We start from the raw sequence: 27,778 nt of genomic DNA, 5'->3' as shown, positions 1-27,778 counted from the left end.
CCTTCATAGTAACCATCGCTAAGAGACAAGGTTTTCCTATGACTGACAAATAATGAGTATCACACTCATGCCTGAAGTGAACAAGTTATAAAGTGCAAAAAAGGCATAACTTGTTCAGTACCATTCAACATGAGCTCATTTCAGCACATTTAAACCTTTACCAGGAAAACAGCCATGAGGAAAGGCAACCTGAGCTACGCCATTAGGGCTTTAAATGCCTGATACCAAGAAAACAGCCAACCATAACAAAAGAATAGAAAGGAAAATTCTCTGTTTTCATCAGAGAGCATTCAGTCCTCAGGAGCCCCCAGTCTTTTTTAACTGGTATGGTAGGCGAATCAAGCTGTTGCACCCTGAAGGGTAGTAAAAAAAAAAAAGAAGAAGAAATAATTCTCTCTTATCCAGCCACTCAGGTATTGACTGTGGTTCTATGATGCTTGGGCCATAACCCCTTCTCCCTCCTTCTCCCCAGGCCTGTCGGAGGCTGACAGCATCCTACAGCTGCGATGATGGCTGGTGCAAACAGCCCGCACGTCAAAAGCTCAGCGGTGGTGACAGCTCCCACCCATCACAGCAACGATACACACAGTGACAGCTTAAACAGGCTGGGCGCCACTGACAGAGAAAGGTACAGGGGGGACAGGAAGATTAAAGCTGCCCGGACTCTTTCTGCTATTTACTAATGCAGTGGCTTGTTCACAAACCCAGAAGTTATCTGCCGGGTGGAGATAGACCTGCAGCACCCCCTGCTGTTCAAACCTTGCAGTTACATTGCTTTTTCTGCAAGCCTCGGATCATTAGAAAAACATAACACAACAAAGAAACAGCCCAACCTGTTCACCAATATGTCTTTATTGGCTTCTTTTTGTACTTCAAATGATTTCTCCAACAGCAGGGAAGTCTTTTTAGTCAATACCGCAACATAGGAGGTGATGTGCTTTGGAGTTAGGAAAGGATCAGGTGGTCAAAAACACATCCAAAGTCTGTTAAACTCTTCAACGATTAAAGCACACTATCTGTGCTGGTATGCACATGAAAGAGCTCTGTCAGATTGTCATAGTTTCAGGCACTATTTTTTGTTCATGGCCTTCTAGTCAAGATTCAAAGCCACATGCTGGTCCCACGGTCAAACAAGCTCAAACATACTGTACTAACCTTTGTAGCAGAAGCACACCTTAGTCTAAAGACCAGGGGTGAGGAACTGAGAACAGTTACTAAGCTTCAATTTAGCAGAGATAATTGACTCGCTCACTTACGAGGACTTTTCCCATCATGTGCAATGCTTTCAACACTACATGAGGATCAGGACTGGAGCATAACTACTCTGATACGTGTTAAATTATGCATTAGACAACACTAGGTATTCAACACACTCAGTGGAAAGTGCTGGATCCCAAGCTCTGATACATCAGCCAACAGATGCTCTTATCAGCCAGCATCAAAATGAAGGTGATGAGCAAAGAGAGCATGGACAATTTTGTTCTTTTAGGCAGCTCTTTTAGACTTAAAAATATGGATGTCCATTTTTTGTTGATTTTTAGTTTACTACAATGTTTAAACTCACAGACTGTCCTTTACACTGTGTTAAAATGTCTTGATAAACGGACCAACAGAAAAATTGCAAAATGACCTGAATTAAACTATTTTTCCATTGACTTCCACTGAAACTTGAGAACAATTTAATTTCTTTCTGAAAAAGATGAAAAAAAGTTAAGCTATATGGAGATACTAACTTTTCATTGGACGACAACGCTAATCATGTTCTTAAACGTGCATTCACATTACCAGACTAAATTGAATCAAATATGATTTTTTGCTTTAATGTGACACAGATCTGGTTTTTTTCAGGGATGTATGGACATCCAGTCAAATCCAGTCTTTTCTAATCAGATTTAAGTGATTTTCAATGTGATTTTAGATTGGATATGTATTTGATTAATGGGCATGTGACACAAATGTGAGGAGTTAGATCAGATTTAGTGCATCTATTGTGTGTACACACACACTTTAAGGATAATTTTTACTTCTATGTTGAGTCAACGCATTGCCTACAGCGTAGCCTGCGAGAGTGTGCTGCGCAGCAGGGGCACATTTATACTTTATATATTTTTATACTTTATACTTATGCTTTAAAACCGCCAAGGGGGGGGATACAGGGGCAGGAACACAAGGCTTGGTGGACCAATCACAGCTGCTGCTGCCCGCATTGTGCAACACGTAGTTACATTTCTGGAGAGGTGTGCTTCAGGCTACGGTGTAGTCTACGCCATAGGGTACATGTAGGCAATGCTGTAGGTTTGAAACAGAAGTATAAATTAGCCTTTAATTCTGTTGGTGATGGAGGCAATTTGTGTAAAAGTCTTTTTGCAAACAATATGCAAACTTGTTCATATTACAGACAGACACAGGTCACTCACATTTATAAAATGAACCATCAAAATAGTCAAATCTGATTTGAGCTGAAAAATATCATTAATTGATTAATGAGGCTTGTGTAATGGGAACATATATCCCCAATTGGAGCCCCAACTTAGGTATGCCTAAAAAGGAAATACAAAACTGTGTAGGAAGTACAGTAATATGGCCCTTCAGGATCTGAGTTCTGGACCCACCCCTGGTCTATACAATGAGTGCATTCAGTCAAAATAAGAGTTTTTCTCAGTGGACTTCATTTACACTCTAAACTAAGGCCTCGTCAATCAGATCAGGGTCAGATAAGAGCACTGCTCTAATATCAGAGCTCACTACTTACTGTGAGAATCTGTCGTTCCCTTTGTGCCTTTACTCTATCATAGTAAAAAGCAGCAGTACAAAGGCATTTTAAAACCTAACCTCTAGCATATAGAGTGGCATTCACTATGCTTCAAAAGTTCATCCTCTCAGAATTAATCCTTTATAAGGGACCAAGGATTTAGAACTTGGTGGCTTGGTTGGAAAATCAACAGTTAGACTGTTAGTGCAACAATCTTCCACTTCCATTTTTGTGACAAAAACTGACCATAAACGAGTGAAAATTAATTACAATAAATTAATTCTATTTTTAAAAAAGCATTTCTAGAAACCCGCAAGGCAAACATTTCAGAAATTACATTTTTGCGTCATAAACTCTCTGGGTCCATTGAAAGCTACAATTATGGACTTAAATCAATGTAGTCCATTTAGTCTTGACCCGTCTTCCAAAAAACAGAATCATGGAACCAGAAACAAAAGATTATACAAACCCAGTTCACCACACACATCCTGTCACTTTTAACAGATTCATATTTTAGGAAATTTAAAAGTAACTCATATCACAGTTCTCTATGTTGTGCTGCTATGTACAATAACACTCTGATAAAACATATGTTTAAATAGTGCGTGTACCCTGATTCATTTTTTATATACATGCCAGTCACCAGAGAGCGTCACGTATCACTGTACTGACAGTCGCTCACTGGAGGGCAGTTGTCACAGGATCCCACTGTGTATCAAATGAACACAGAAGATAAAAGGGTGGCAGTTGAGTTTGTAAATCTAGATTAGCGTTAGGTGTTAATTAACATATTCACGTACTGAACATAAAATTATAGTTTTTATTTTTTTCTGTAGCACACAACTCAAATTTTGTCCCATTCATACCAATTGATTTATATTTCTAATTTTAGCTCATTTTCTTGGTAGGTCATTAAACCAATTCCAGGTCATTAGCAAAGCCCTAAACACTAGAAGAGTAAAGACTATCACATGCCTCCTCCTCCTCCATCGAGACACATGTGAATTGAGATACACACTACTTTCTTCCAAGCTTCATTGCTCTTGTACGTGTGTAAAGATGCTTCATATTAATCAGGAACTGTGAAACCTACTGAAAAATGTTCTGACAAAAACTGAATCGTGTGCTAGAGCTTCTTTTTAGGTTGAACTAGGTTTTTGGCAGCATTCTAACTGGCAAAACCGATAGGTGGAACATATATAGGTCAATTCATTTCTATATGCTGGGTTTTAGTACAAATAACAGTCTGATTCTTTTTGACAGCTATTTTTTGACAAATCTTGGCTTTAGTTATTAGAGTCACCTCTAATTCTCAAGCAGGAGAGAGCAGGACACAAACTAACTTTGACATTTAACATTTGGACAGACAACTTTTAAGATTTAGAAAAACCTCTGATGTTTTGTGTCATAAAAATATAATTTCATAAGTGTCAATTTTAATCTTCTCTTCTAAGCAGGATTTACCGCAGCGCTATCTAGGTAAGGCGGCCCCTTTCTGGAATCCTAACCCAAGTAACTCAAATCTGGTTATTTTCAGACTGTCAGCCCAAACCTTGCTTTCCCATATCATAATGTAAAAATTTTATCCAGATTCATTTTTAATAGTCTGGACGACCAGTAACCACATGAAAACCACAGTTTGATGTGGTTTAAGATGGGTTTACATTCTGGTTTGTACAGATGCGTCTAAATTCCTGGATGACTTATAAATCAGATTTCAATGTCTGCATCACTTCTAATAACAAAAAAAACAAAAAAAACACATAAAATCCAGAGTGACGCAAGTCTGGGGATCCAACAGTGTTACTGCTGCCTGCGTTGTTACCACAGATATTCACAGATAGCCAATCTAATGTTTTGGCCTGTCGTCATCTGATAGCCCCTGTGTTGTGTCAAATTTGGGCAGGACAACAGATAAAACCTGTATAATCGTATTATTGTGCACGTTTGCAACATTTACAGTTATGAATGTGAACCATCAAGATAGCCAAGTCCAATCTGAGTCGAAAAAAATCATTAATCAAAACTCATTAATGACTTATGACGTAATGACGTAATGTAAACATATTCATGTGCTTGTCTCATTGTAACAATGTACTGCTTTACACTGTGGGGTTAGTTTAAACATGCCTAAACATGCTAGTTTACTAGCTTATTCCAACTTGTTACATGAGACATATGTCAAACTATGTGAGATGTCTAAAAATATAAATTCAATCCATCATAGGAATTTGTTCCAGCTGCCTGGATGGTTCTGATGCGAGTTACCACTGGTCAACACTTATTCCATTTTGCTGTCGTCAAAAGCCTCTAATTCTCTTATCATAATTATTTTGGTGTGCATACTTACTTTACGTATTGAGGTTTGAAAGCTCAGCTTGTTCCACTAACACAGAACTAAAGAACTTGCCTCAGCTGAATTGTTAACATATTGTAGGTTATGTTTTTAATTCCAGCTAATGTTATGCTTTAGGGGCCGCAGGTTACCTTTTTTTTTTTTTTTTTTTTTTGAAAAAAAAGTTTTTGATGACCATGTTGCCTATGCTGATATTTGGGGTTCCGTGTCTAAGCTGTATTTCTATATGGCCTAAATGAATAGGCTTTTCCAGAACTCGCCTCTATCACATTCTGTGGTAAATAAATACATTCAGAGAATACAGTGATGTTCATGACAAAAATGTACACAGAATAAAACGTATCAAGTTCTGAACATATTTATTTAACACAGAATTGTGATTTATCTATTACACAGAATGTGATAGAGGCGAGTTTTTGAAAAACCCATTCATTTAGGCCACAGAGAAATTCAGCTTAGACACGGAACCCCAAATATCAGCATAAGCAACATGACGCTGACTACAAAATGACGACATGACTGCAGTGGTCTATTGTGTCCAGTTCTCCCCTACATCTGAACGTAAAATGCCAAATTAACTTTTTGGCATTACCCTAAAGAAAGGACAGTGTCCAATGGAATCCTCTGCAATGCACAAAAAAGGAAAAAAAAATACTGTAAAACTCTTTTACAAAAGCATAACAAAACTCACAGATTCCCTCCAAAGTTTGAAAATTAATACTGAACTTGCTTGTACAAAAGCAGTTACACAAATTCAAGCTTGGCCATGCAGACCACTTTTAGGAAAGTAGTTCGATACAAAAGAAACAAAACAAAACAAAAACAGACTTGGCTGCGAAGTGCAAACATCCCTGACCATCTCAGGGCTTGGTGTGCATGAGTGTGTGTGTGTGTGTGTGTGCACGTGTGTATAATCTGTCCATCATTTGGATTTTCCAGCAACTTGTGCCTGCTCATCTTCTACTACCAGTATCCGTAGGTTGTGAATCTGTCCATTGGCTTCCAACTGAAGTTCTTCAGTTTCACCATGTACCTCCTCCAGTTCCCCCTGCACCTCAATCACGTCCTTCTGTATCACCAGTTCCTCTCCTTCTCCTTCCTTCCCAGCCAGAGTCGCCTCCTCCACTCCTCCCGCGGCGTCTGCCTCCAGCTGCAGCTCCACAACTCCCATGCCGTGTTCTCCTGGAGCCGGATCGATCTCGATGACTGTGGTGGCGTGAGTCTGGCCGTCATCCTCATGCTCCATGTCCACTGTGCCGGCCTGGGTCAACCGGACCAGCTCCACAGGGCTGACCATGGTGCAGCCGGGGTCCTGCACAGCTGTCGTGCCCAGCAGCGTGATGCCCTGCGCCGGGTGGAAGGTGATGGTCTCGCCTTTTCCATCTGTGGCAATGCGTGTAAAGACCTGTAAATAGTAGGGGGTACGAAAATCATTATTTATTTTTTATAGTAAAGTATTGAAATATTTTATTTTGCACCACTGTATCAATTCTCAAAAAAAAAAAACAGTACTGAGATTTAATAATGGTTTTCATTTAAAGATGTGTTAAAAGACTTTCCTGCTTAATCTGTCTTCAGATTCTACTCTTCTGATTGAATAAACAGTAAACTTTTCTTTTACTTAAATTGTATGCATATAATTGATTTAAAATAATTGCAATATATCGTCTTGCTCAGACTGCTGTTATATATCTCAAAATGTTCAATCGTAACCCCTCTATCATGCAAAAAGTTAGGGCTGTGCGATATAGTTTTTAAAAATATACATTTATTTTCATACGAGATAAAAGATGAGACAATATTGTTTATATTGATATAGACTAAACAACCGCTCAATTTTTTGGAGATGGTTCACATTCAAAGTGTCAGATAAGTGGCAGCATAAGGTATTCTGTAGAGCGGGTTCACTAATAAGTGGACCAAATAAACACTAAACTTTACAGCAGATATGCCCACTCTAACCTCTACTGAGGGATCACTGATCAGCTCCGTCACATGAGTATGAGAGTGGACCTGACACTGTTTCCATCCAGATTTATAGAAAATGAGTGAAAAGACTGAAACTGCACTTTTTATTTATTTTTTTACATATTATAAGCACTGTATACATCTAATAACACTGTATTTTTTATGTGCCCCTTGTTTTTAGGCTACTTAAAGTGAAAAAAAAAATAATTGAAGAATCTGTTGTTTTTAATTAGTGGAATTTAAATTGCCTTTTAGTTGTTGATATAAAATGTTGCTGGAACTATACAGCTACTCTAAATAAACAGGATCTGGCACTGAATGATAGTTAAAATCTGTATAAAATCTGGAACATGTTGCTTTGTCTCAGAAGTGTCTTTTTATTATTGCCTTATGAGATTAAAATACATTGTGATGTATATTGCATATTACCATTTAGCGAAAAAATATTAAGATTTTTTTTTTAATCCATATCGTTCAGACCTAAAATGAATCACCAGATTCTTACCAATGCAGAGCCTTACTGAGCAAAGGTGCAGGTTATACTAGTGATTGTAACAATAATTAACCATCTAAATAATCAGTCTGGTCTGTGCAAATGTTTGGACACCCTAAGCATAGCAAAGGCTTTTTTCTTCAAAGTCTCAAGATCAGGCTTGAGGCATGTCTCCAAATGTAATTAGAAACTGTCGGCTTAATCCAATTTCCGGGCTTTATAAATTCCCTGACTTCTCAAACCTTGTCCTAACACTAATCAAACATGACCCCCTCTAAGGAACTGTCTAAAAATCTGAAAACGAATGTAATTGACGCCCACAAGGCAAAGGAAGTCTATAAGAAGACAGCCCAGCATTTTTTTAGCTTGCGGTTTCTACAGTGCAGAATGTTAATAGGAAATGGCAGTTCAGGACAGCTGCCGAGGTCAAGTTAAGATCTTGAAGAGCAAGGAAACTCTCTTAGAGACATGCTCGTATACTGGTGATGCAGGCATATCTGAAGCACCCTTTGGCTGCCAAGAACCTGTGTAAAAGTTTAGTTAAAAGTCAAGACGGTGGTGCTGCTTATGCAAACAGAATATCAATAGTTATAAGAAGAATACCATAAGGGTGATACACTTCACTGTCTCTGAAATAATTTAAACCAATGTTCTCCCTAATTTTAACAGAGTTAATTAACCCACCCACTCATTAGAACACCCCCTACCACTTGCAATGCTCCCGACATGCTTCCTCATGTGTGATACATGTGAAGTCAACCACTGCCTGGTGTGTGCGCACTACGCAGGCCAGTGCTGTGTGATTATAACTTTTTTTTAAGGTCACAGTGTTACTTTGTCATATTGTAATTATTACACCAAAGCTTTATATAAAATAAAAAATAGCATCACGGACCATTTTCTTTAGGTCGTTCTCTGGCTCGGGCAGAGAATCTGAACTCTACCCCAACAGGGGCACCTTAGAGCAGCTAATATTTGGGTGGTGGATCATTATTCTCAGCACTGCATTGACTGCACTGGCATGGTGGTGGTATATAAGGTGTTAGTGTGTGTTATGCTGATATGAGTGGATCAGATACAGCAGTGCTGCTGGAGTTTAAAACACCCAAGTGTCACTGATGGACTACGAGATAGTCAACCAGAATCGGCTCAATGTTAATTTATCTTGTTAAAAAGCTATTACTGGTAAGAGTGTATTAGTTACAATTAGGCAATACAAATTGTGAAGCAGGCATAGTAAATAACATTTATATTATATCATTATTTGTTCAACATTCATAGGCTTGTGAACAAAATGATAAAGTCTTTGCAGTAAAAAAACAGCATTTAATTCATTAAATAAAAGTTGTGCTATTTGGCTTGTAGTCTAATTACATAATTTGCTGCTTTTCAGTGTTTTTTTTCTTGTTCAGTGACAGAAATCTAATCTGTTTTGGGATTGAACAAGTGCATTAAAGTAAGAAGGCAAAGGGCCGGATGTGGCCCCCGGGCCTTTAAATACCAAGATCTGAACTAGAGAATGACCAACACAAACTGTGTCTCCACACAGTCTGTCTCCAACTAAACATCTACAAAGTGGAGCATCTAGGGTAGGAATATCTAATAGTTTGGACAATGAGTGAACACAGTGTTTAAAAACGTACCAGCAGGACAACACACTAACAGCACCACTATATCAGTGTCACTGCAGAGCTGGAAATGACCCACTAATTAAATAATACCATTATAAATTATGCAGAGAAACAGATTAACCATATTTTGCGATTTTAAAACTGTACAGCTCAGTGGAGCTTAAAAATGGAAAATAAATGTAGAAAAAATTAGTGTAGATGGTGTTACTGAAGTAGCTGGTTGTGTGTACAGCACACTTTATCCCTGTAGGCCTCTTTAGATAACAGCTTTATCCAAATAATTAAACATTAACCGAAACTCAGTTAGTCTAATGTAGCTGAGCTTTTGCTATATATACACATCCCAAAAAATCCCATATTGGTGCTTTCCTACCTGTGAGCCCATTGGAAGAGCATGCAGTGTGACCGCATTGGATGGCTGAGCCAGACCAGCCACCGTGAAGGGCTGTCCGACGGAAGGAAGGGTGATGGGGGACAGAACGGTGAACTGCGGGGGCTGGAGGGTAATAGGCTGGGTCACAGTAGATCCCAGTAGGGTGGTGGACGCGGGCCGCTGGAGACGAGGCCGTTTGGGGGCTCGCTTGGCTGGTGGGGATGCAGAGGGTGCCAGCAGGCTGCCGAGAGCCTGGGTTTGGGACAGCCAGCTCTGCTGCTTCTTCTGCTCCTCTAGCTGCTGCTCCAGACCTGATACAACACACAGAAAGCACTAGTAGTTATACAAATAACCAGTGCTGGGGTAGATACTGAATGTAAAAATGACCATATAATAAATTAACCCTTCTATTATGTTCATTTGTCAGGAACAGCAATGGTGTTCCAGGGTTAATTTGATCTGGTGAATGTTTAATTATCCAAAAGATTTCTGAATCCAAAAAAAAATCCTTACAAGCAGTGTAAATTTTTTTACTAACTCCATTACTAATTATGCTATCAATACTTAATGCAATGGTGTTCCTTACCTCTAACAGGTAATGTTTATTTAGGATAATTCACTTTTTTTATAATTCCAACTATTTTTCCTAGATCTTTAAACTTTAAAATGGGTCAAATTGACCCGAAACATAACAGGAGGGTTAATAATACATTTAAAATCTGGGCCTGTGGATATCTGTAAAATCATTAAAACAATTCATACATTGTTTTATTCCTTTAAAAATTTATTTGCCTAGTTTTATAGTGAGTAGTCAATGATCCAACACTTTTAAACAACAATAATTATGAATAAAATTGAATAAAAATAAGACATTTGATATAAATAAAATATTATTTATATAAGAAATGTTAGATATACACAATAATAAATGAAAAAAATATATGAAGTGAATGGCAGCGGATCGTCCTGAGTGACGAATGCCGCTTTTGTCTTGGTGGAGACGAAGTGATCAGTGATCAGTTTGTTGTTACACGTCCAGAAGGCCTGGTGATCTGCAAACAGCTGACCTACCCTTTCTAAATGCACTGTTCCAACAGGACAATGCTTATCCACATACTGTTGCCATTTCAAAAGCTTGCCTTACTATTCTAGATACTATTCTATGAGCGGATACGCATCACCAGACCTATCATCGATTGAAAATGTATGGAATGCTATTGTATGCACTGTTATCACTCCTTACTTCATGAATAATTAAGCTGCATGGGATGGATTATTGCAGGACACCATTAAGAACTTTAATAGCTCCATGTCAAGATGACATGTTGTGGCACAAATGCTTTCCATAATTACTTGTGTATGTGTAGTTCATTATATATTGGCCATAACAGTCTAAATTATAAAATAATGTATTGTTTCTGATAACCTTTATTTGTCTTCTGAATAGCAATAGCATTGTGATCATACACTTCCTTGTGCAACTAATTTACTTTGCAAGCACATTTTTAACTATTACTTTTTTATTACTTCTTTAAACCCTGGCAAATATGTAGAAATCAAAATGTACAAGGATGACAACTAATAATCACTTTGTACTTTATTTGAGGAACATTAATAAGTCAGAGTAGATCATTTAAAAGACATGTCACTATCTCTGCCTTTGCACTGAATGTGACATAACCAGCCACACTTGGGAACAAGGCGGAATGTGGCTAATACTACCTGACAGTGTGGAAACTAAGTCTAATTAGATGCTCAGGCAGATTGTTCTTTGAGTTTATTATAGTAGAAAATTGCTTCTGGCTTGGCTTCTACAGTGTGTGCAAAGCGTGCAAGGGTTTCTATCAAGGATAAACATTAAACAGGAAGTTAAACATGCTCAAATGTTTGGTTTAACAATAGATCTCTCAGTACTCACTAGTCAGGATTTTCAGGATGTGCCTCTCTCCTGGGTCGGTCACTTGTCGCCTGACACTCAGGGTGCGTTTGATGGTGTCAAGAAGACCAAACACCTGGGCGAGGTTGCTCAGAACAGCCACTTCTGTAAAACATCATCAATCCACTATGGTGAGAAACTACTTCATTACACTCTGTACACAATCCCAACAAAGAGTGTGCATAATGAAAACTATGTTTATCACAGAAAGTCTGAACACCTTGCCACTCAATGTATTTCTTTATTTTCTACATTGTAGATTAATATTAACCACATAAAACCAATTAAGGGACACATATGGAATCATGCAGCAAACAAAAATGTGTTTGGCCTAAATAAACCCCTGATCTCAGCCTGACTGAGATGATGAGTTGAGGTGATTTGGGATGAGCTGGAGCTTCACAGCATAAAGGAAAAGCAGCAGCTATTGTTCAGCACCTTCAGGAACTCCTTTAAGACACTTATGCCTCTTTTCCACCAAAAATGCAAGTGCCGGAGCCGGAGCTGGTTCCTGCGAACCTGCGAACCTTTTAAGAACCGGCCTGTGTTTCCACTGCTCTAAGGAGTCACTCACTACGTATGTGAATGTGGGCGTAAACAGAAGTCGTTGATTAACTTTCTTTCATTTAGCTGCTTCTGCTGCTCTTGGCTGTGAATGAAGGTGAGGTTTGTTAACAACTTTGCCCCGGAGACGCTTCAACGCCCCGCCCTTTCGCCGCTTGCGTCACAGGTTCGCTGGTTCTAAACCAGCAAGATTGTGGGGCCAGAACAGAATCGGCTTTTCTAGCCGAGAACCTGTGATTTTGCGGTGGAAACGCAAAGAACCGTTCAGGAACATGGCGCCAGCACCGGCACCATGCCGGTGGAAAAGCGCCCTGAGAAAACTATTTCAGGGGGCTCTCCCTCATTAAGACACTGAGATTAAAATACAAAGAGTGTGCAGATCTGTCCTTAAAGCTAAAGGTGCTAGTTAAAAGAATCAAAAATATAAAATATATTCTGGTTTGTTTAACACTTTTTATTTACAAAATAATTCCACATATGTTCCTGTATATCTTTAATGTCTTTAATAATAAATTTACTATGTTAAAAATCTTTAAAAAAAAGTAATGAAACACATTCAATAAAAATATAATAAAAAGTGTGTCCAAACCGCCAAGGTATTCTGAAAACATGATGTTATTTTGGTGGTATGTTGGTATTTTAGCCTGAACTGATTTGATTTGTAATGAGCCATAATACAGGGTGACCCATCAGAACACCCTCACCAAGAGTAGAAAGCAATAAAATATTCTTCTTTTCAAAGAAGAAAATGTACACCTCTGTTAAAAATCTCAGTTGACACTTTGTGGTAAAACCAGAACACAACCCACAAATACAAAATTATAATAATGAAGTGTCTGTTGTACAAGCGTACATACTTCCATTCACAAAAAAAAAAACCCTGGAACTACAATATACTAAAAGAATTCCCAAATTCCACCAAAAAAACAATCCACACATGTGAAGAGATTTTATTATTCTAACATACTTCTGCCAATTAGTAAAGAAAGGTCAGGTTTGGCCAAGATCAACATCTTCTGTAATAAGGTATAGTGACTTAAACTACCAAATGCTTGAGCAGAAGTTAAAGGGTTAGGTTGAATTAGATGTGAAATTACAGGCATTAAGAACAAAACATTTACAATACGGTAAATTACACTGCATAACAAAATAGAAAAACAGTCTGTTTCAAGCAATTAACTGCCAAGTTCTGCAGTTTCTTTCCACTTTTCTTTTGGCTTTTGTTGGAATAAACTTTAATAGATGCTAACATTAATATGAAGATGCTAACATGACTAATGTGTGGAAAGGGTGGTTACTCTCTCTGACCAGCTGAAAACTCACCAGCATCCTGCAGGTTTGCCTGGTCAGAGCGAAGCTGCACCCCCCTCAACAACTCCAGCAGTTCAGTACGAATATTAGTGACCACCTCTCCCATCAGACCCACATCCGCTATGCCCTTCCAGAAGCTAAAAGTCTCCTCTGGGGAACAGAGATGCACAAACACATACATTAGAACACATTTATGCATTTTGGAAGTTTTAACAAACTAATAGATTGTTTTTTTATGTAAAAAATAAATAGTGACAAAAAAAAACATTAAACTAGACCACTGATTTAATTTAGAAAATTTAAAGCATTTTAAATAGTGTACTATGAATTTTAAAATGCTTGTGGCAGGGACATTAGGAATTAGCAAACTTAGACATCTATTTCATCTTTGTGAAATAGCCTTAAATCTTGTCATATTATAATGTAATTTGCACTACATGCACAGTGTCTGCAGCTTAATTTTTCCTTGATGATTGCAAAAGCTTTTTATGACTTTCTCAATTCAAGAAATATTAAAACAAGCATCCATTATTCTCTAAGTATCCTTTTGTGGGATAATCAGATGACTATGACCCAATTCTGCTCTGGAAGGCCCAATTACATTGATGTTTCAGCAAAAAAACTGTTAAAATAAAACTACATATTAGATTTATTCATGATTTGATTAACTGTTTCGATTAGATTTTCAAATTTGATATTTACAGACACATTTATTGTATTATGAATCAGAATGTGTAGTAAATGCTGAGTGAAACTGCTGAAATATCTGCATTTTCGCATTTCTAACTCTGTGCAAACTGGTGTTTTTAGGTTATGCTGATTTTATGTAAAAACAGATATGTACATGGAAATGATCAGGTATATTATAATGTATTTTTACTTAATTAATACATTCCTTTTTTAGGAAGTAATTCATGTTTTTCCAGGGCTAGAATGAAAAATCTACTGCTGCTGGAGTCACACTGGGCCTGGATCTCACCAGATATCTCTGGTGCTTCCTTCTTTTCTATAGTTTCCACAGTAGTAGAACTCCAGTCTAAAGAGCCTGTGGCTTCCTCCACTTTATCCTCCACCATGATGACTTCTCCACCGTTACCCATGGCAACCTGCCCTGGAAACCGAACAGACACGTTATACTACAGTCACACAAAAAAATCGAAATACATAGTAGCTACATGCGTATCATTATTTATATATATATACATATATACATACACACACACACATACACTGTATTTTTCACATTATAAGGTGCACTGGATTATAACTTCTAATTCACTACGAAACTACTAAACACAGTAAGCATGCAGGCTACAGTCCGCGGCTAATGCTAATGATGCTCCAGCAGTGCTTGCTGGGGTTAGCAGCTGGCTACAGGCCAATAATACTCATATCTGAACAGTGAAATGGTGGTTAGTGGCTAATGCTAATGCTACAGCAGCCCCAGTGCTGGAGAACTAAACTGAAACTCCTGTATAACGATGTACTTCAGTGGAGTGTATTTACTGCTCCTTAATACCTGACTGGTAAAATTTGTACATAAGGTTAACGAATTAAAAGGCGCACTGACAATTTTTGGGAAATTAAAGGTACACTGAACAAAAATATAAACGCAACATGCTCCCAATTTTCCTGAGCTGAACTCAAAGATCTAAGACTTTTGATCTTTTTCTCTTAAATTTTGTTCACAATTGGGTCTCCATCTGGGTTAGTGAGCACTTCTACTTTGCTGAGATAAACTATTCACAAGTCACAGGTGTGAAATATCAAGATGCTGATTAGACACAGAGATTATAACACAGGTGTAGCTTGGGCTGGCCTAAATAAAAGGCCACTCTAAAATGTGCAGTTTTGTCACAAAACACAATGCCACAGATGTTTTCAGATTTCAGAGAGCGTGCAGTTGGCATGCTGACTGCAGGAATGTACACCAGAGCTGTTGCTGGTGAATTAAATGTTCATTTCTTCACCATATGCCACCTCCAAAGTTTCAGAGAATTTGGCAGTACATCCAACCTGCCTCACAACCGCAGACCATGTATAACCACACCAGCTCAGGACCTACACATCCAGCATCTTCACCTCCAAGGTCATCCAGCTATCCGGACAGCTGCTGCTGTAACAATCGGTTTACATAACCAAAGAATTTCTGCACAAACTGTCAGGAACCGTCTCAGGGAAGCTCATCTGCATGCTCGTCGTCCTCCTCGGGAGCTCCACCTGACTGCAGTTTGTGGTTGTAACCAACTTGAGTGTGCAAATGCTCAATTTTGATGACGCCTGGAACCAGTGGCGTGCAGTGAATATAGTGGGTTCCCCTTCTGCAAACCATCCGCTCCCCCAATCATAGATAAAAATTACAATAACTACATATTCTCTGTCTTGACTGAATTAAATGAACGTATCAAACATTAACAGCCTACAAATACAGCTACAAACCACAAAAGTATACAATAGACCACACAATTAGTGCTTAATTTTCCTACAAGTACAGCCATTCAACAAAGATCACTCATTTGTATGACGACAGTCTGCCAGGGCAGCTACAACACATTCAGTTCACACAAAAACTTACCAGTCAGACAGCCTATTATTGTGGATTAGTTTTACACTGAATAACAGCCTTTAAAAGGCCTTTTTTAATATGATGTGGCACAATATCTGTCTCATTTGGAGTTGCAACTCAGTGATAGTTAGCTAACTACTGAATTAATCGAGCATACGCTCTGTTTTACGAATGAACCTTTAACACCTTTGCTAACAGACTCATTACTACACCCTTCTCAAAATCAGGAGAAGGGTTCACGAACAGACACAAGAGGGCAGAAGCCATTTTAAAAAACTTTAATTTGTCAGTATATATAGAGTCCTAAAGCAACTGAAAAAACACAGACTAATGCTTTAAATTAGTTGCTGTTTTTAGTTCATTTATAAAATAAGTCCATACAATTACAATAATTATAATATATGTTTCCTGATTAAAAATTATGTAATTATTTACATGCACTTTTTGTCACCCCTTCTCTGTAGGGTTAGAAGGGCCTCTGCACACCACTGCCTGGAACAATGGAGAGGTGTTCTTTTTACAAATAAATCCAGTGGATACGGCAGATGGCAGGCGTGTATGGCGTTGTGTGGGTGAGCGCTTTGCTGATGTCAGTGTTGTGAATCGAGTGGCCCACGGTGGCATTGGTGTTACGGTATGCGCAGGCATATGTTACGGAAACAAACACAGCACCATTTTTGGAAGCCTATTGTTGTGCCACTCACCCATGATCATACCCTCATGTTGCAGGGGGATAATGCACAGCCCCATGCTGCAAGGATCTGTACCCAGTTCCTGGAAGCTGAAAACATCCCAGTTTTTGTGTGGACAGAATACTAACCGAACATGTCACCCATTGAGCATGTTTGGGATGCTCTAAATCTGCGTATACAACAGCGAGTTTCAGTTCATGCCAATATCTATCAACTTCACACAGCCATTAAAGAAGAGTGGTCCAACATTTCACAGGACACAATCAACAACCTGATCAACTTTGTGTGAAGAAGATTTGTTGCACTGCGAGAGAAAAAAGGCCTGGTTTTCTGAACCCCCCCAGATTCTCACAACACTGCCAAACTGCACCTTTTATTGTGTCCAGCCAAACCTACACCTGTGTAATAAGCACTGTGTCTAATCAGCATCTTGATATGCCACACCTGTGACTGGTGGATGATTTACCACAGCAGAGTAGAAGTGCTTACCAAAACAGATTTAGACCCAATTGTAAACAAAATTTGAGAGAAAAATACCTTTTGTGTATATAGTAAAAGTCTAAGATCTTTGAGTTGATCTCATTAAAAATGAGAGCAACAACAATTGTTGCATTTATATCTTTGTTCAGTGTACACATACAGATCTCCTTGTATTTCTATAGATATCTATGTTTTGCATGTACCATAGAAAACAAACTGCAGGGTCTGTTCATAAAGACTGCAGTCTATCCTAGTAAAGCATCTGTGCTTGTGTGTGTGTGTGTGTGTGTGTGTGTGTGTGCAGACCTACCCTGGGTTGATGAAGGAGTAGAGAGCACACTGCTGTCTGGGGGGAAGCGTGTGTTGTTGATAAGAAGGTCGAATTTGGTACTGCGGCAGGTGTTGGTGCACAGCGTGCTGTGCTGATAGAAATCTAACTGACCTGAGTCCATCATTTTCCTACAAACACAGAGAAAACAGGAAACAGAGAAAATATAGAAGTTTTAGAAATTTAAAGGACAATACAATCGTAAGAATAGAGCATGCAATAATCATTAACTTTATATGTTCTATACATACACAGATACATACGCCAAAAGTAATGTGGCAGGAACTAGCAAATGCTGCACTGAAACTGTGGGATATGCAGGTGGGGATCTCCTGCATTGAATGTGGATTTGATTTCTGCCAGAGTTGATTTTATCTAAATACTGTCGTCTGTTTGCACGAACAATTCTAGCAAAATACAGCCAGTCATGGTCAATACAACCTACTGCACTGTTCACTGTGGGTGATAATGTCTTCTATGATGTATTCTAGATAATCGTCACACTATGGATCGCAGAATGATAAATGCATGTGTAAGGCTTTTCAATAGGATACCTTAATTGTCTTTGCACACCTCGCTACTCACCTTGGAAATTGTGTCGAATGTACCATTAATCAATTGTTAATCAAAATAAGTCTGAAGGCTGGCCAATAGAGCAATTGACACCTCTTACTTAAAAGATGTCTACTGAGGTGAAGAATCTTTTTAAATGCTGGCATTCGGGTTTGGTATCATTTTAATGGTCTCAGTGCGAGAAGTACAATGGTCTATGTTAAAGATAACCTAGATGAAACATTTATCATTCTTGGGAGAAATGTCTCCATTCTAAAGAGACACTCCCCTTCTGCTCTTGATGTGTTTAGGATTGCCCCGTGATGGTCAAAGACCATGATGAACAATGGTCGTGATGGTCGAAGGTATCCAAATGTAAATGGTGCAAAATTTCAATTTCCATGTAAATTTGAAGTGTATTGTTCTGGTTGGATACTTAAGCACAGTACAAGGACATAGTCTGAAAGTTTGTCTGTAACCAAGAGACCTCCCATGCTCTGCATGTAACCACTATATCAAACATACTACACAATATTCTAATTCAAATATACTATGCAATATTCTTACCTGTCATCTTGTTTGACTTGGTCTTCTCGTTTACTTTAGGAATATTGTTTAATATGCCAATTTAGGTCACAATTAACCATTAACTGTTAATCTGTAGTTTTATTTTTCTGAGATTTTTGTCGAGGTCTGTATTTTATGATTGAGGTTGTCTCTTCCTCTACACCTGCGAAATTTTGGAAATGGAATGTCCCATGCATCTGGAAACCACCATCAAGCCTCACTTGAACCACCAGTAATGCACTTCTTAAGCTATTCCCTGAGGTAAAACTTCATGATAAATTTACATACTGCTATCCCATGACTTTTGGCATGTCAGAGTCAAATAGGACTTTATTTCCTAAGAACATTACTAACTATAAAAACCATGCTGGGATCATAATGGGATTTCAAATAATGTATGTCTGGATTTCATGAAAATATTTTTTAATGCACACATTGAAATCTAATCACTATCTGATACAGTGTCACATGGTAAGGGAGTCAAGTCTCTTGGTTTATGTTAAAAGACTTGGTCCAACAAAAGCATGTTATCATGGGACGAAAAGAGAGAACCGCGTTTGAAGGTCACCTCTGGGCCTGAGACTGAAACTCTGGAACTCCGATTCATGTTTTGGTAGATAAAAGGATATGAACTGCGGTCATGCTGGTTTAGGTTTGTTTTGAGTGTGGTGAAGGGCATTTATAAATAAAGGTTCATCTTGAGTGTGTTAGATCACTGTGTTTGTCTCTTCCTCTCCGCTGCTTCCTGATGGCCAGGCCTCAGTGGCACCACCCCTATATTCCCAGGGGAGAGCCACAATGTGGACACCTGCTCATTCAAGCTGTCCACTAAAAAATCTCAGAAGTATTGGATGCAGCTTTAGTCCAAGCTCGCTGATGTACTGTCTCTGTACAAATACTATACTTAAATACACTGAATATAGAGATGGACCGATCAGTGTTTTAGGGGCTGTTACAAATCAGCAATTATTTCTTGGTACAATCAGATCGCTGACTCCAATTGAGCAGTTGAACAAAGAACTTCAGGTGTTCCACACTGAGCTGCTATAATCCTTAACTTACGAATAGAATCTAACTAACTTTTAGAATCAGCATATTAGAGAAATTAATTGTTCATTGATCACATATTTTGGATGAAAAAAAATCTGTTTATCACTTAATTGCAGTAAATGAACTGTTGCATCGTAAAGGACCTGATTGTTAAATCAGTGTCTAGATACTTTTGGACATTCAGCAAACTTTCAAGTCATTTTATGAGCATCAGTTTCTTGAGCAAGTTTTGTTTGTAATAGCAGGTGTGAATGAGTTTTCCATTATCCTCACCTGAGCATGACACCCCCCATCCTGATGGCCCGCTTCCAGTCTTTAAGGGTGGCTTTGCCAGACATGTGAACAAACTGCTTAGGACTGATTAACTGGTCCTCGTACTGACAGAGAGAGAGAGAAAAAGAGAAAGAGAGAGAGAGAGAAAAAGAAAGAGAGAGAGACAGAGAGCGAGGTGAAATCACAGTGCAACACAGATGGCACGAATCCTCAAAGCACTGGCACTTACATGCTAAAATTAGTGCGTTTTTCTCATAACGAAGCTGCCAGAAGAAATGATTCACAGGCCATCTTAAACGCTGTTCGAGGAAATTGGACTTAATATTGCCATTACCCCAGTCCCTGAATGCAGATGGAATAGTAACATCTCATTTGATGAGAGTCTCGAGTGATGACACTCATTATTAGTTCCAAGGCGAGTGTTCCGCAATCATAATGACGTTCTTTCCACATGAGCTGCGGGGGCTGCTGCCTGTGACATGTTTTCTGAAAACCATTTTAATCTGAATTAAGCCCGAATTAATCAGAAGAGGCTCACCTTCACGCATTTGACATTGATTCCGGGGCAAACAAATTTCTTGAACAGAAGAATAGCTTTGCTTTCCCCGCATGTAATGGGATACCCCAGTTCTACATCATCCCCTGCAACCAAAGCTTCATCTGAAAAAAGGATCGACATAAACACAAAGATACACAGTCACACTCATATATAAAAACTCTTAAAATATGTATAAAATCTTGATTATTTTTACACTGAGAAATCTCAGGACTCGTGGATTTCATAGGTTACCTTGTGCCTCCACTGCCACTACTGTTGTACCTGACTCCCCAGTTTCATCTGTAACTCTGCAGAAACAGACACCCATTAATATGAATGTTTTTTTTTTCCTTTTTGTAGATATTAGGACAAAATTGTCCCCCATGTTGACAAATTTCTAAACAGAAAAGGTATGAACAGCAGAGAGAAGAGGTGAAGCCATCATTTGGTATATTCAGCCCCTTCTCACAGGCAAAGTATCTGAGACCCGCTTCAATGATTTTACAGTGCAAACTAAATGTCCAGTCTGTCTAATATAAAAAATAAGAGACCACTTCAGTTTCTAAATCAGTTTCTCTGATTGTACTATTTATAGGTGTATGTCTGAGCAAAAAGAACATTGTTGTTTCATTTTATAAACTACAGACAGCCTTTCTCCCAAATTTCAAACAGAAATATCATCATTTAGAACATGTATTCGCAGAAAATGAGAAATGTCTGAAATGACAAAAAAGATGTAGAGCTTTCAGACCTCAAATAATGCTAAAAAAACATGTTCATATTATACAGTATTAGAAATCAATATTTCAGGGTGGAATAACTCTGGTTTTTAATCATTTTTAAGCATCATGGCATGTTCTCCACCAGTCTTACACGCTGCTTCTGGATACCTTTATGCCACTCCTGGTGCAAATATTTAAGCAGTTCAGCTTGGTTTGATGTCTTGTGATCATCCTTCTTCCTTATATTATATTTCAGAGGTTTTCAATTTGGTAAAATCAAAGAAACTCATAAATTTTAAGCGGTCTCTTTTTTTTCCAGAGCTGTATATTTAAAATATTGTATGATGTTAAATGATAAATAATCAAGCTTGATTGCAGATTTCTCCTGGACATCCTCATTCCACAAATGATTGTGGTCACTCCTTACCATGAATGCATTCAACTACTTCACACTGCGCCCACTGCTGACACAGATGAGCATATGCACACATACAGGTTGCCTTGTCCCTGTAAAGAAGTACTGCTGATAGGAACATGACTCTTTGAAGCAGATAAACATGAACCCAACTGTAATATGACTAATGCCTTCAGATTAATAACTTAAGATAATTCAATTTCATTACCAGTTTTATGGGTCACAATCCAATAATGAGAACAATGACATTAAGTATTGCAGAGAAAAGTCCACACAAATGGATGCAGATCTGAGATAAAGTAAGAATACAGAGAAATTATACATAAAATAATCATTGAAAAAAGGATATTCTCCACTAAAAGAAAAACATTACTCCAGGACTAGGATAAATTCCTGTGCAGGAAATCGAACTATATGTCCAAAAACTACATTATGTAGTAGAAATGAAAGAGCAGCTATATGGAGTGGTGTGAAATGTATTAGATTGTAAAGAAATGAATGTGAAGTTGTGCTGCTTGATATATCTATCAACACAAAAATGAGATTATGTCTCGTTAGATGATTGATAGCTCATGATTGAAGATGATTGAAGTCACTCACCCTTGTGTGATGGGCTGCAGCTGCAGGATGACCTGTGTCTTGTTTGTATCCTCAGCTCCAACCTCCTCTTCCTCAGAGGCCTTCATTACCACCATGTCCCCCATGGACACAGTCACCTCTGTCTCTGTCATGTCCCTCTCCTAGCATGAACTGGTGAGGAGCAAATAATACAAATTCTTCTTTAAACATGACGAAATGAAGCATGCTTTTTATGGAGGTTCCAGTGATAAAGTAATGAATTAAATAAGCAAATTTGATCAAATTAGGTTCAAACTACGTATTTATCTCATAAACAAAATCTGCTCATAGCTGCAAGTGACTCATAGTGACTGAGAAGCAGAATGAGACATAATTGCTAGGTGCACCAGGGGACACTCATAAAAGCTGCATACTCATGTAATTGAATTTTTGGGGGGTTTGGGTTTTGTGGTTTGAGTTGTCACAAGGCTTATAAAATAAGTAAATAAAGTAAATAATAAATAAATAAGTAAATAAATAAAATGGTTTATTTTCTACATACTGACTGGCACATTTATAAATTGCTAGAATTATAGTTTCTTAAAGTGTTAGCTTGGCATGTCGAAATAATTACATTAACAGCGTTTTGTACAATATAAACACGTAGACAAAACTGTTGGTATGCCTCGGTTAATGAAAGAAAAACCACAATGGTCACAGAAATAACTTAGATCTGACAAAAGTATTAATAAAATAAAAATTCTATGAAAATGAACAAATGAAAATCTGACATTGATTTTGACCACAAACATGATGGTACCCCTGGAAATAATGTGACAAAAGAGACTTGTTAATCAAGGTGTGTCCACTAATTAGCATCACAGGAGTCTACAATCTTGTAATCAGTCAGTGGGTCTGTATTTAGGGCTACATGTAGTCACTGTGGTGTTTGGTGACATAGTGTGCACCACACTCAACGTGGACAGAGGAAGCATTTTCTCAGGTGATTAGAAAGAAAATTACAGACGAACATGTTAAAGGTAAAGGTTATAAGACCATCTCCAAGCAGCTTGATGTTCCTGTGACTACAATTCACACATTATTATGAGATTTAAGATCCATGTTACTGCAGCTAACCTCCCTGGACATGGCCACAGGAGGAAAATTAATGACAAATCAAAGAGACAGATAAAACGAACGGTAACAAAAAAAGCCAAGAAAAACTTCTAACGAGATTAAAGGTGAACTTCAAGCTTAAGGAACATCAGTGTAAGATCGCACCATCTGTCATTTTTTGAACCAAAGTGGACTTAATGAGAGACACCCAAGAAGGACACCATTTTTGAAAACAAACAAACAAAAAAAAAAACAGACTGGAATTTGCTTAACTACATGTTGACAAGCCAAAAAGCTTCTGAGAGAATGTCGCATAGACAGATGAGACAGATGACAAAAATTTAACCTTTTGCCAAGGTAAATCAGCTCTATGTTTACAGATGAAAAAATAAAGCATATTAAGAAAAGAACACTGTCCCTACTGTGACAAAACAGAAAAAAAAGACTGTATGACAAAAAGGGTTATGTGTCCCATCTAAAACTTAGGCAATTAAGTAAAAAAAAGAAGAAGAAAGAACACATCCAAGTTGTCCCTTAAGGTTTTTTAAATTTATTTTAATGATTATAGAAACAATGGTATCACAACAACCTATTTTATCACGAAATAAGTATGTACTAAATAATCATGAAAATTATTTCCATTTAAATATGCATCTTTTCTTAAATAAAAAAACAACAAAATGTCACACAACAACAATTCCCTAATTAAATCATAATTACTATCAATTATTTTTTTAATGCTGGTATTTCCCTGTATATTTGGGAGAGATACAGTAATAATAGTGTAGTGTGGTTTAGGCCATGCAGACTAGATTTAGACTAGAGTTCTTTACTGTATTATACTAGGGTAGTTTTAATGCCTTTAATATAAGAATATAATATAAGAATATTTAACAAGTTAATTTCAGTAGTTTAGCAACTTAGTAAAAGAGAGCTTTAATGGAGGAAACAAAATCTAGTGTAGCTGCATATATCACAAGAGCCTTTAACACGTCAGGACAAGCATTCTCAATGCTCGCATGCAGCAGAGTCTAAAGTGAACTTATGTAGAAACAACGTATAATTCCCAAAAGACTCAACAGTATGTAACAGATCTACTTTCTCATGTGTGTTGAGGTGTAGCTGAAAATGTGCCGAGAGTCAAAAGCAGCCACAGATGATGGAAATTATGCAGATGTTATAAATAATGTTACAACATGGGGCAGTACTGAGGCCCGCTGATGCATTAGAATTAGCTAAAATAGACTTAGCTCACATTTAATTGTCTGTTTTCTTTATTTACCAGTTGTCTATGTGGAGGGAATGGAGATTAGAGATGCAAAAATTAGTTGACATAATTGACATTAATAGTCAATTAGCTGTTAATTTGTAACTGCACTGCACTACACAAAGTGCTGAGGACAGAAATGCAGGGCTGATCACTCACTCAATTCACACAAATACATTTGATAAAGATGTTTAATTGTGATATTTAATTGTCATCTGTCATTATTTGTTTGCAAAGGGAACTTGTGTTACATTAAGGCAGAGACTGAACAACAGTGTGACAGTGTGCAGACTTGAGCAGGTGAGGTAAAACCTGTATTGGAACAGCAACCGTGCTCATAGAGGGCACTGATTATAGGTATGGCTGAAATAGAAGTTGTCTAATCAACTGTACAAAAAAAGTATTGTGAGATGAGTCGTTTAACCAAAATAATGAATATATTATTAAATGGAGAGAAAAAGCATCTTAAAATACACACTGCAAGATTTACTCCAAAACTAGAGATCAATGACACTTTTCTTATTAGAAGTTAATGAGTAGGTACGTTTTCTTCATTACTCAGGAACACTTCTTGTGTTTACTTAGCAATAAGAGACAATTAATGTGAACAAGCCAGTATGTCAGCTTTGTTCAAAACCAGTGGTTTTATTTTAAAGTTTTTATTTATTTTATTTATTTATTTATTTTATTTATTGTTTTCATGTCTGGTACAACTCATAAAATTGTCCTGTCAGCTACGTTATATCATTGGATTTATCTGATCCAATTTTACATTTGGCATCAGCATTCAGAACTTGGTCTGAGCTCTTATGGGTTAAAATCACAATAATATAATTTAAATAATCACAGTTATTTTGGGGACAGGAATATGTGCTATAACAGGGCTCTGAGTAAAGACTGCTGTGTAATGGAGCTGTTGTGCAGCAGGTAGATAGAGAATAAACTGTAATTTTGTTGTAGTTCTGCAACAGATTTGCTCAGAGAGCTAGCTAACTAGAATCAGAGGGTATAACATCTTTCAACGTTATACCCTGGTGGCCCTTAACTTTAGCTATATAATTGGTTGACTTGGTGCCCACAGATGTGCTAGCTCTGCTTGCTGGGCTAAAATAGGAGAGAGAACAGGAGTGTTTGTAGTTATAAAGCAAGGGTTTTGTTAGATTAGCGATGTGCAAAACACACGAACCACAAGCTTTTATTCAATAAAATACACAGAAATGGACCTGACTAGGCGTAGCTAGCTCGCATTAGCTCTTATGGGTTAAAATGTTAATAATATAATTTCTATATTTCACAATTATTTTGGGTGTAGACCTAGGTGCTATGACAGGGCTCTAAGCATGGACTGCTGGGTAAGTTAATTGAGTTTTGTGCAGCAGGTAGCTACAGAGTAAATAGTAGTTTTGTTGTAGTTCTAAAACAGAATGGCTCAAAGGGTTGGCTGTTAGCTAGATAATTAGAGTTGCCTGTCAATGTTGAGACAATATTTAAATATCATCGCTGCTTCGTGGCCCTTAACTTAAGCTAATCTAGCTGGTTGGTTCGCCGTTTCTGTGACTGAGTTAGCAGGTCGTATTGATGTGCCCACAGATGTGCTAGCTCAGGTTGTTAAGGTAGGCTAAAAAGAGAAGGGAGAACAGAAGTGTTTGTTGTTAAACGAAGCTTTTATTAGCTTAGCAATTCTGTCATTCAATGTTTTAACGTTCGAACGTGTCCTTCAGTGCAAAACTCACGACCCACAAGCATCCATACAGTAAAAGGCACAACAATGGTCCTGACTAGGCGTAGCTAACTTGCATGAGCTCTTATGGGTTATTTTTTTTATACTACAATTTATATAATTACAATTATTTTGGGGACAGACTTAGGTGCTATGGCAGGGCTCCGAGTATGGACTGCTGGGTAATGGAGTTTTGTGAATCAGACAGCTAGAAAATAAACAGTAACTTAACTATATTTCTGTTGCAGTTCTGAAACAGAATGGCTCAAAGCTAGCCAATTAGAGCTGGTAAAGTATTTCAATCTTGGCACACACCATTTAAAAGTAAAAACATTGCTGCTTCGTGGCCATTAACTTAATAAAGCTAGCTGTTTAGCCGCTTCAGCGACTTGGCTAAGCTAACCGTGCTAACTGGATAAGCGCAAGTCGTATTGATGTGCCCATAGATGTGCTAGCTCAGGTTGTTGAGCTATGCTAACAGCGGAGAGAGGACAGAAGTGTTTGGTGTTCTAAAACGAGGCGTTTACTGGCTGAGCGATTCTAATATTCTATCAACGTTTTGTCACCCACGACAAAACACAAGACCACGAGTTACGAGTTTTTTATTTTTTTTATTCGATAAAAAGCACGAAAATCGAGCTGACTATACGTAGCTAGCTCACTTTAGCTAGAGACAGCATTAGCCGTCTAAGCTAGCCATCTTCGCAAGCCATCCAAGCCCGTTAATGTAGCTAGCTACCATTACGTCCGTCTGCGTCCCGTTCCGTTATAAGCTAGCTAGCATGCTAAGCTAAAACTGCAAAGAAACCAAAACTAAACGTTTAGGCGTCTTAATATGGGGGATTTAGCCCGTTGCGGATCTCAGTACACAGCTAACCGCTGCCGCTTCGCTGTACGTAACTCCGTTGCTGTATGTAAACGTGCGTTCGGAACGATGTGCCGCTTTTTAACGCCTCACTCCCCCTCAAAATGACGTCTCCCTGTGCGGCGGCACGTACAGCAACAACAACGCTACGGCGACGTTGCTCCGCCATTCCAGGGGGCTGCGTCCGCCGGAGCTCTGAGTTCAGCCGCTCTCCGCCGCCTCACCACAAACTCCTTCACACACAGACTGTCCGCCACAGACTCTCCTTATCGTATCAAATAACGAAATTCGATAGAATAGACTCACCGTTTTACACCGACGGCGGACACATCCTTACTGAAAGCCTGTGGAACATGCGCAGTTTGTGGGGCTAGACTTCCTGGTGGCTCCGTGTTTCAGCTCAGCCCGGGGACTCAACCGCTCATTCACCCACAGCGTTCAGCAGCGAAACCGGCTCAAATAGGATGTGTGAAACTGAGTATTGCGGTTAGCTATGTCTCTCTTAGTGTGGGAGTGACGCTACTTTCCACTATACTGTTTATTTAGCCGAAATGTATCCATTTTTTTTTATAAACAACCAAGTTGTCTGTTTTTCTTTGACTTATAAGATAACGTGCGCCCGACTACAGTGCTGTGGAAAAGCAGACAGTGACTCAAACAGCCATAATTGAGCTAAAATATCAGC

The 27,778-nt window shown here is 38.3% G+C and overlaps 1 protein-coding gene across 1 annotated transcript; it reads right to left on the bottom strand.

Annotated features, from left to right (window-relative positions):
* Window positions 1-831: 831 nt before the first annotated feature.
* gmeb1 (glucocorticoid modulatory element binding protein 1) lies at window positions 832-27,778 on the bottom strand. Its single transcript, XM_007229818.4, has 11 exons — window positions 27,400-27,778; window positions 22,168-22,317; window positions 20,683-20,738; window positions 20,431-20,552; window positions 19,893-19,996; window positions 17,433-17,581; window positions 14,364-14,495; window positions 13,397-13,534; window positions 11,492-11,614; window positions 9,574-9,884; window positions 832-6,513 (listed from the first exon to the last, which is right to left on the bottom strand). Exons 2-11 carry the CDS (start codon window positions 22,296-22,298, stop codon window positions 6,031-6,033), a joined length of 1,749 nt encoding a protein of 582 aa, XP_007229880.2. The 5' UTR covers window positions 22,299-22,317; window positions 27,400-27,778; the 3' UTR covers window positions 832-6,030.

This window comes from Astyanax mexicanus, chromosome 3, assembly GCF_023375975.1.
Source record: "Astyanax mexicanus isolate ESR-SI-001 chromosome 3, AstMex3_surface, whole genome shotgun sequence".
In the NCBI taxonomy this organism is placed as follows: domain Eukaryota; kingdom Metazoa; phylum Chordata; class Actinopteri; order Characiformes; family Acestrorhamphidae; genus Astyanax; species Astyanax mexicanus.
The sequence above is the reverse complement of the archived record's forward strand: the minus strand, read 5'-3'. Positions and strand labels throughout refer to the sequence as shown.

Bases quoted from the DNA above. Each gene is read 5' to 3' on its own strand.
- gmeb1 (XM_007229818.4), bottom strand. From the start codon at position 22,298: ATGACAGAGACAGAGGTGACTGTGTCCATGGGGGACATGGTGGTAATG. The intron at 20,553-20,682 runs GTAACCTATGAA...TCCTTTTTTCAG, and splicing joins AGTGGCAGTGGAGGCACAAG to ATGAAGCTTTGGTTGCAGGG. The intron at 13,535-14,363 runs GTGAGATCCAGG...TCTGTTCCCCAG, and splicing joins GGAAGCACCAGAGATATCTG to AGGAGACTTTTAGCTTCTGG.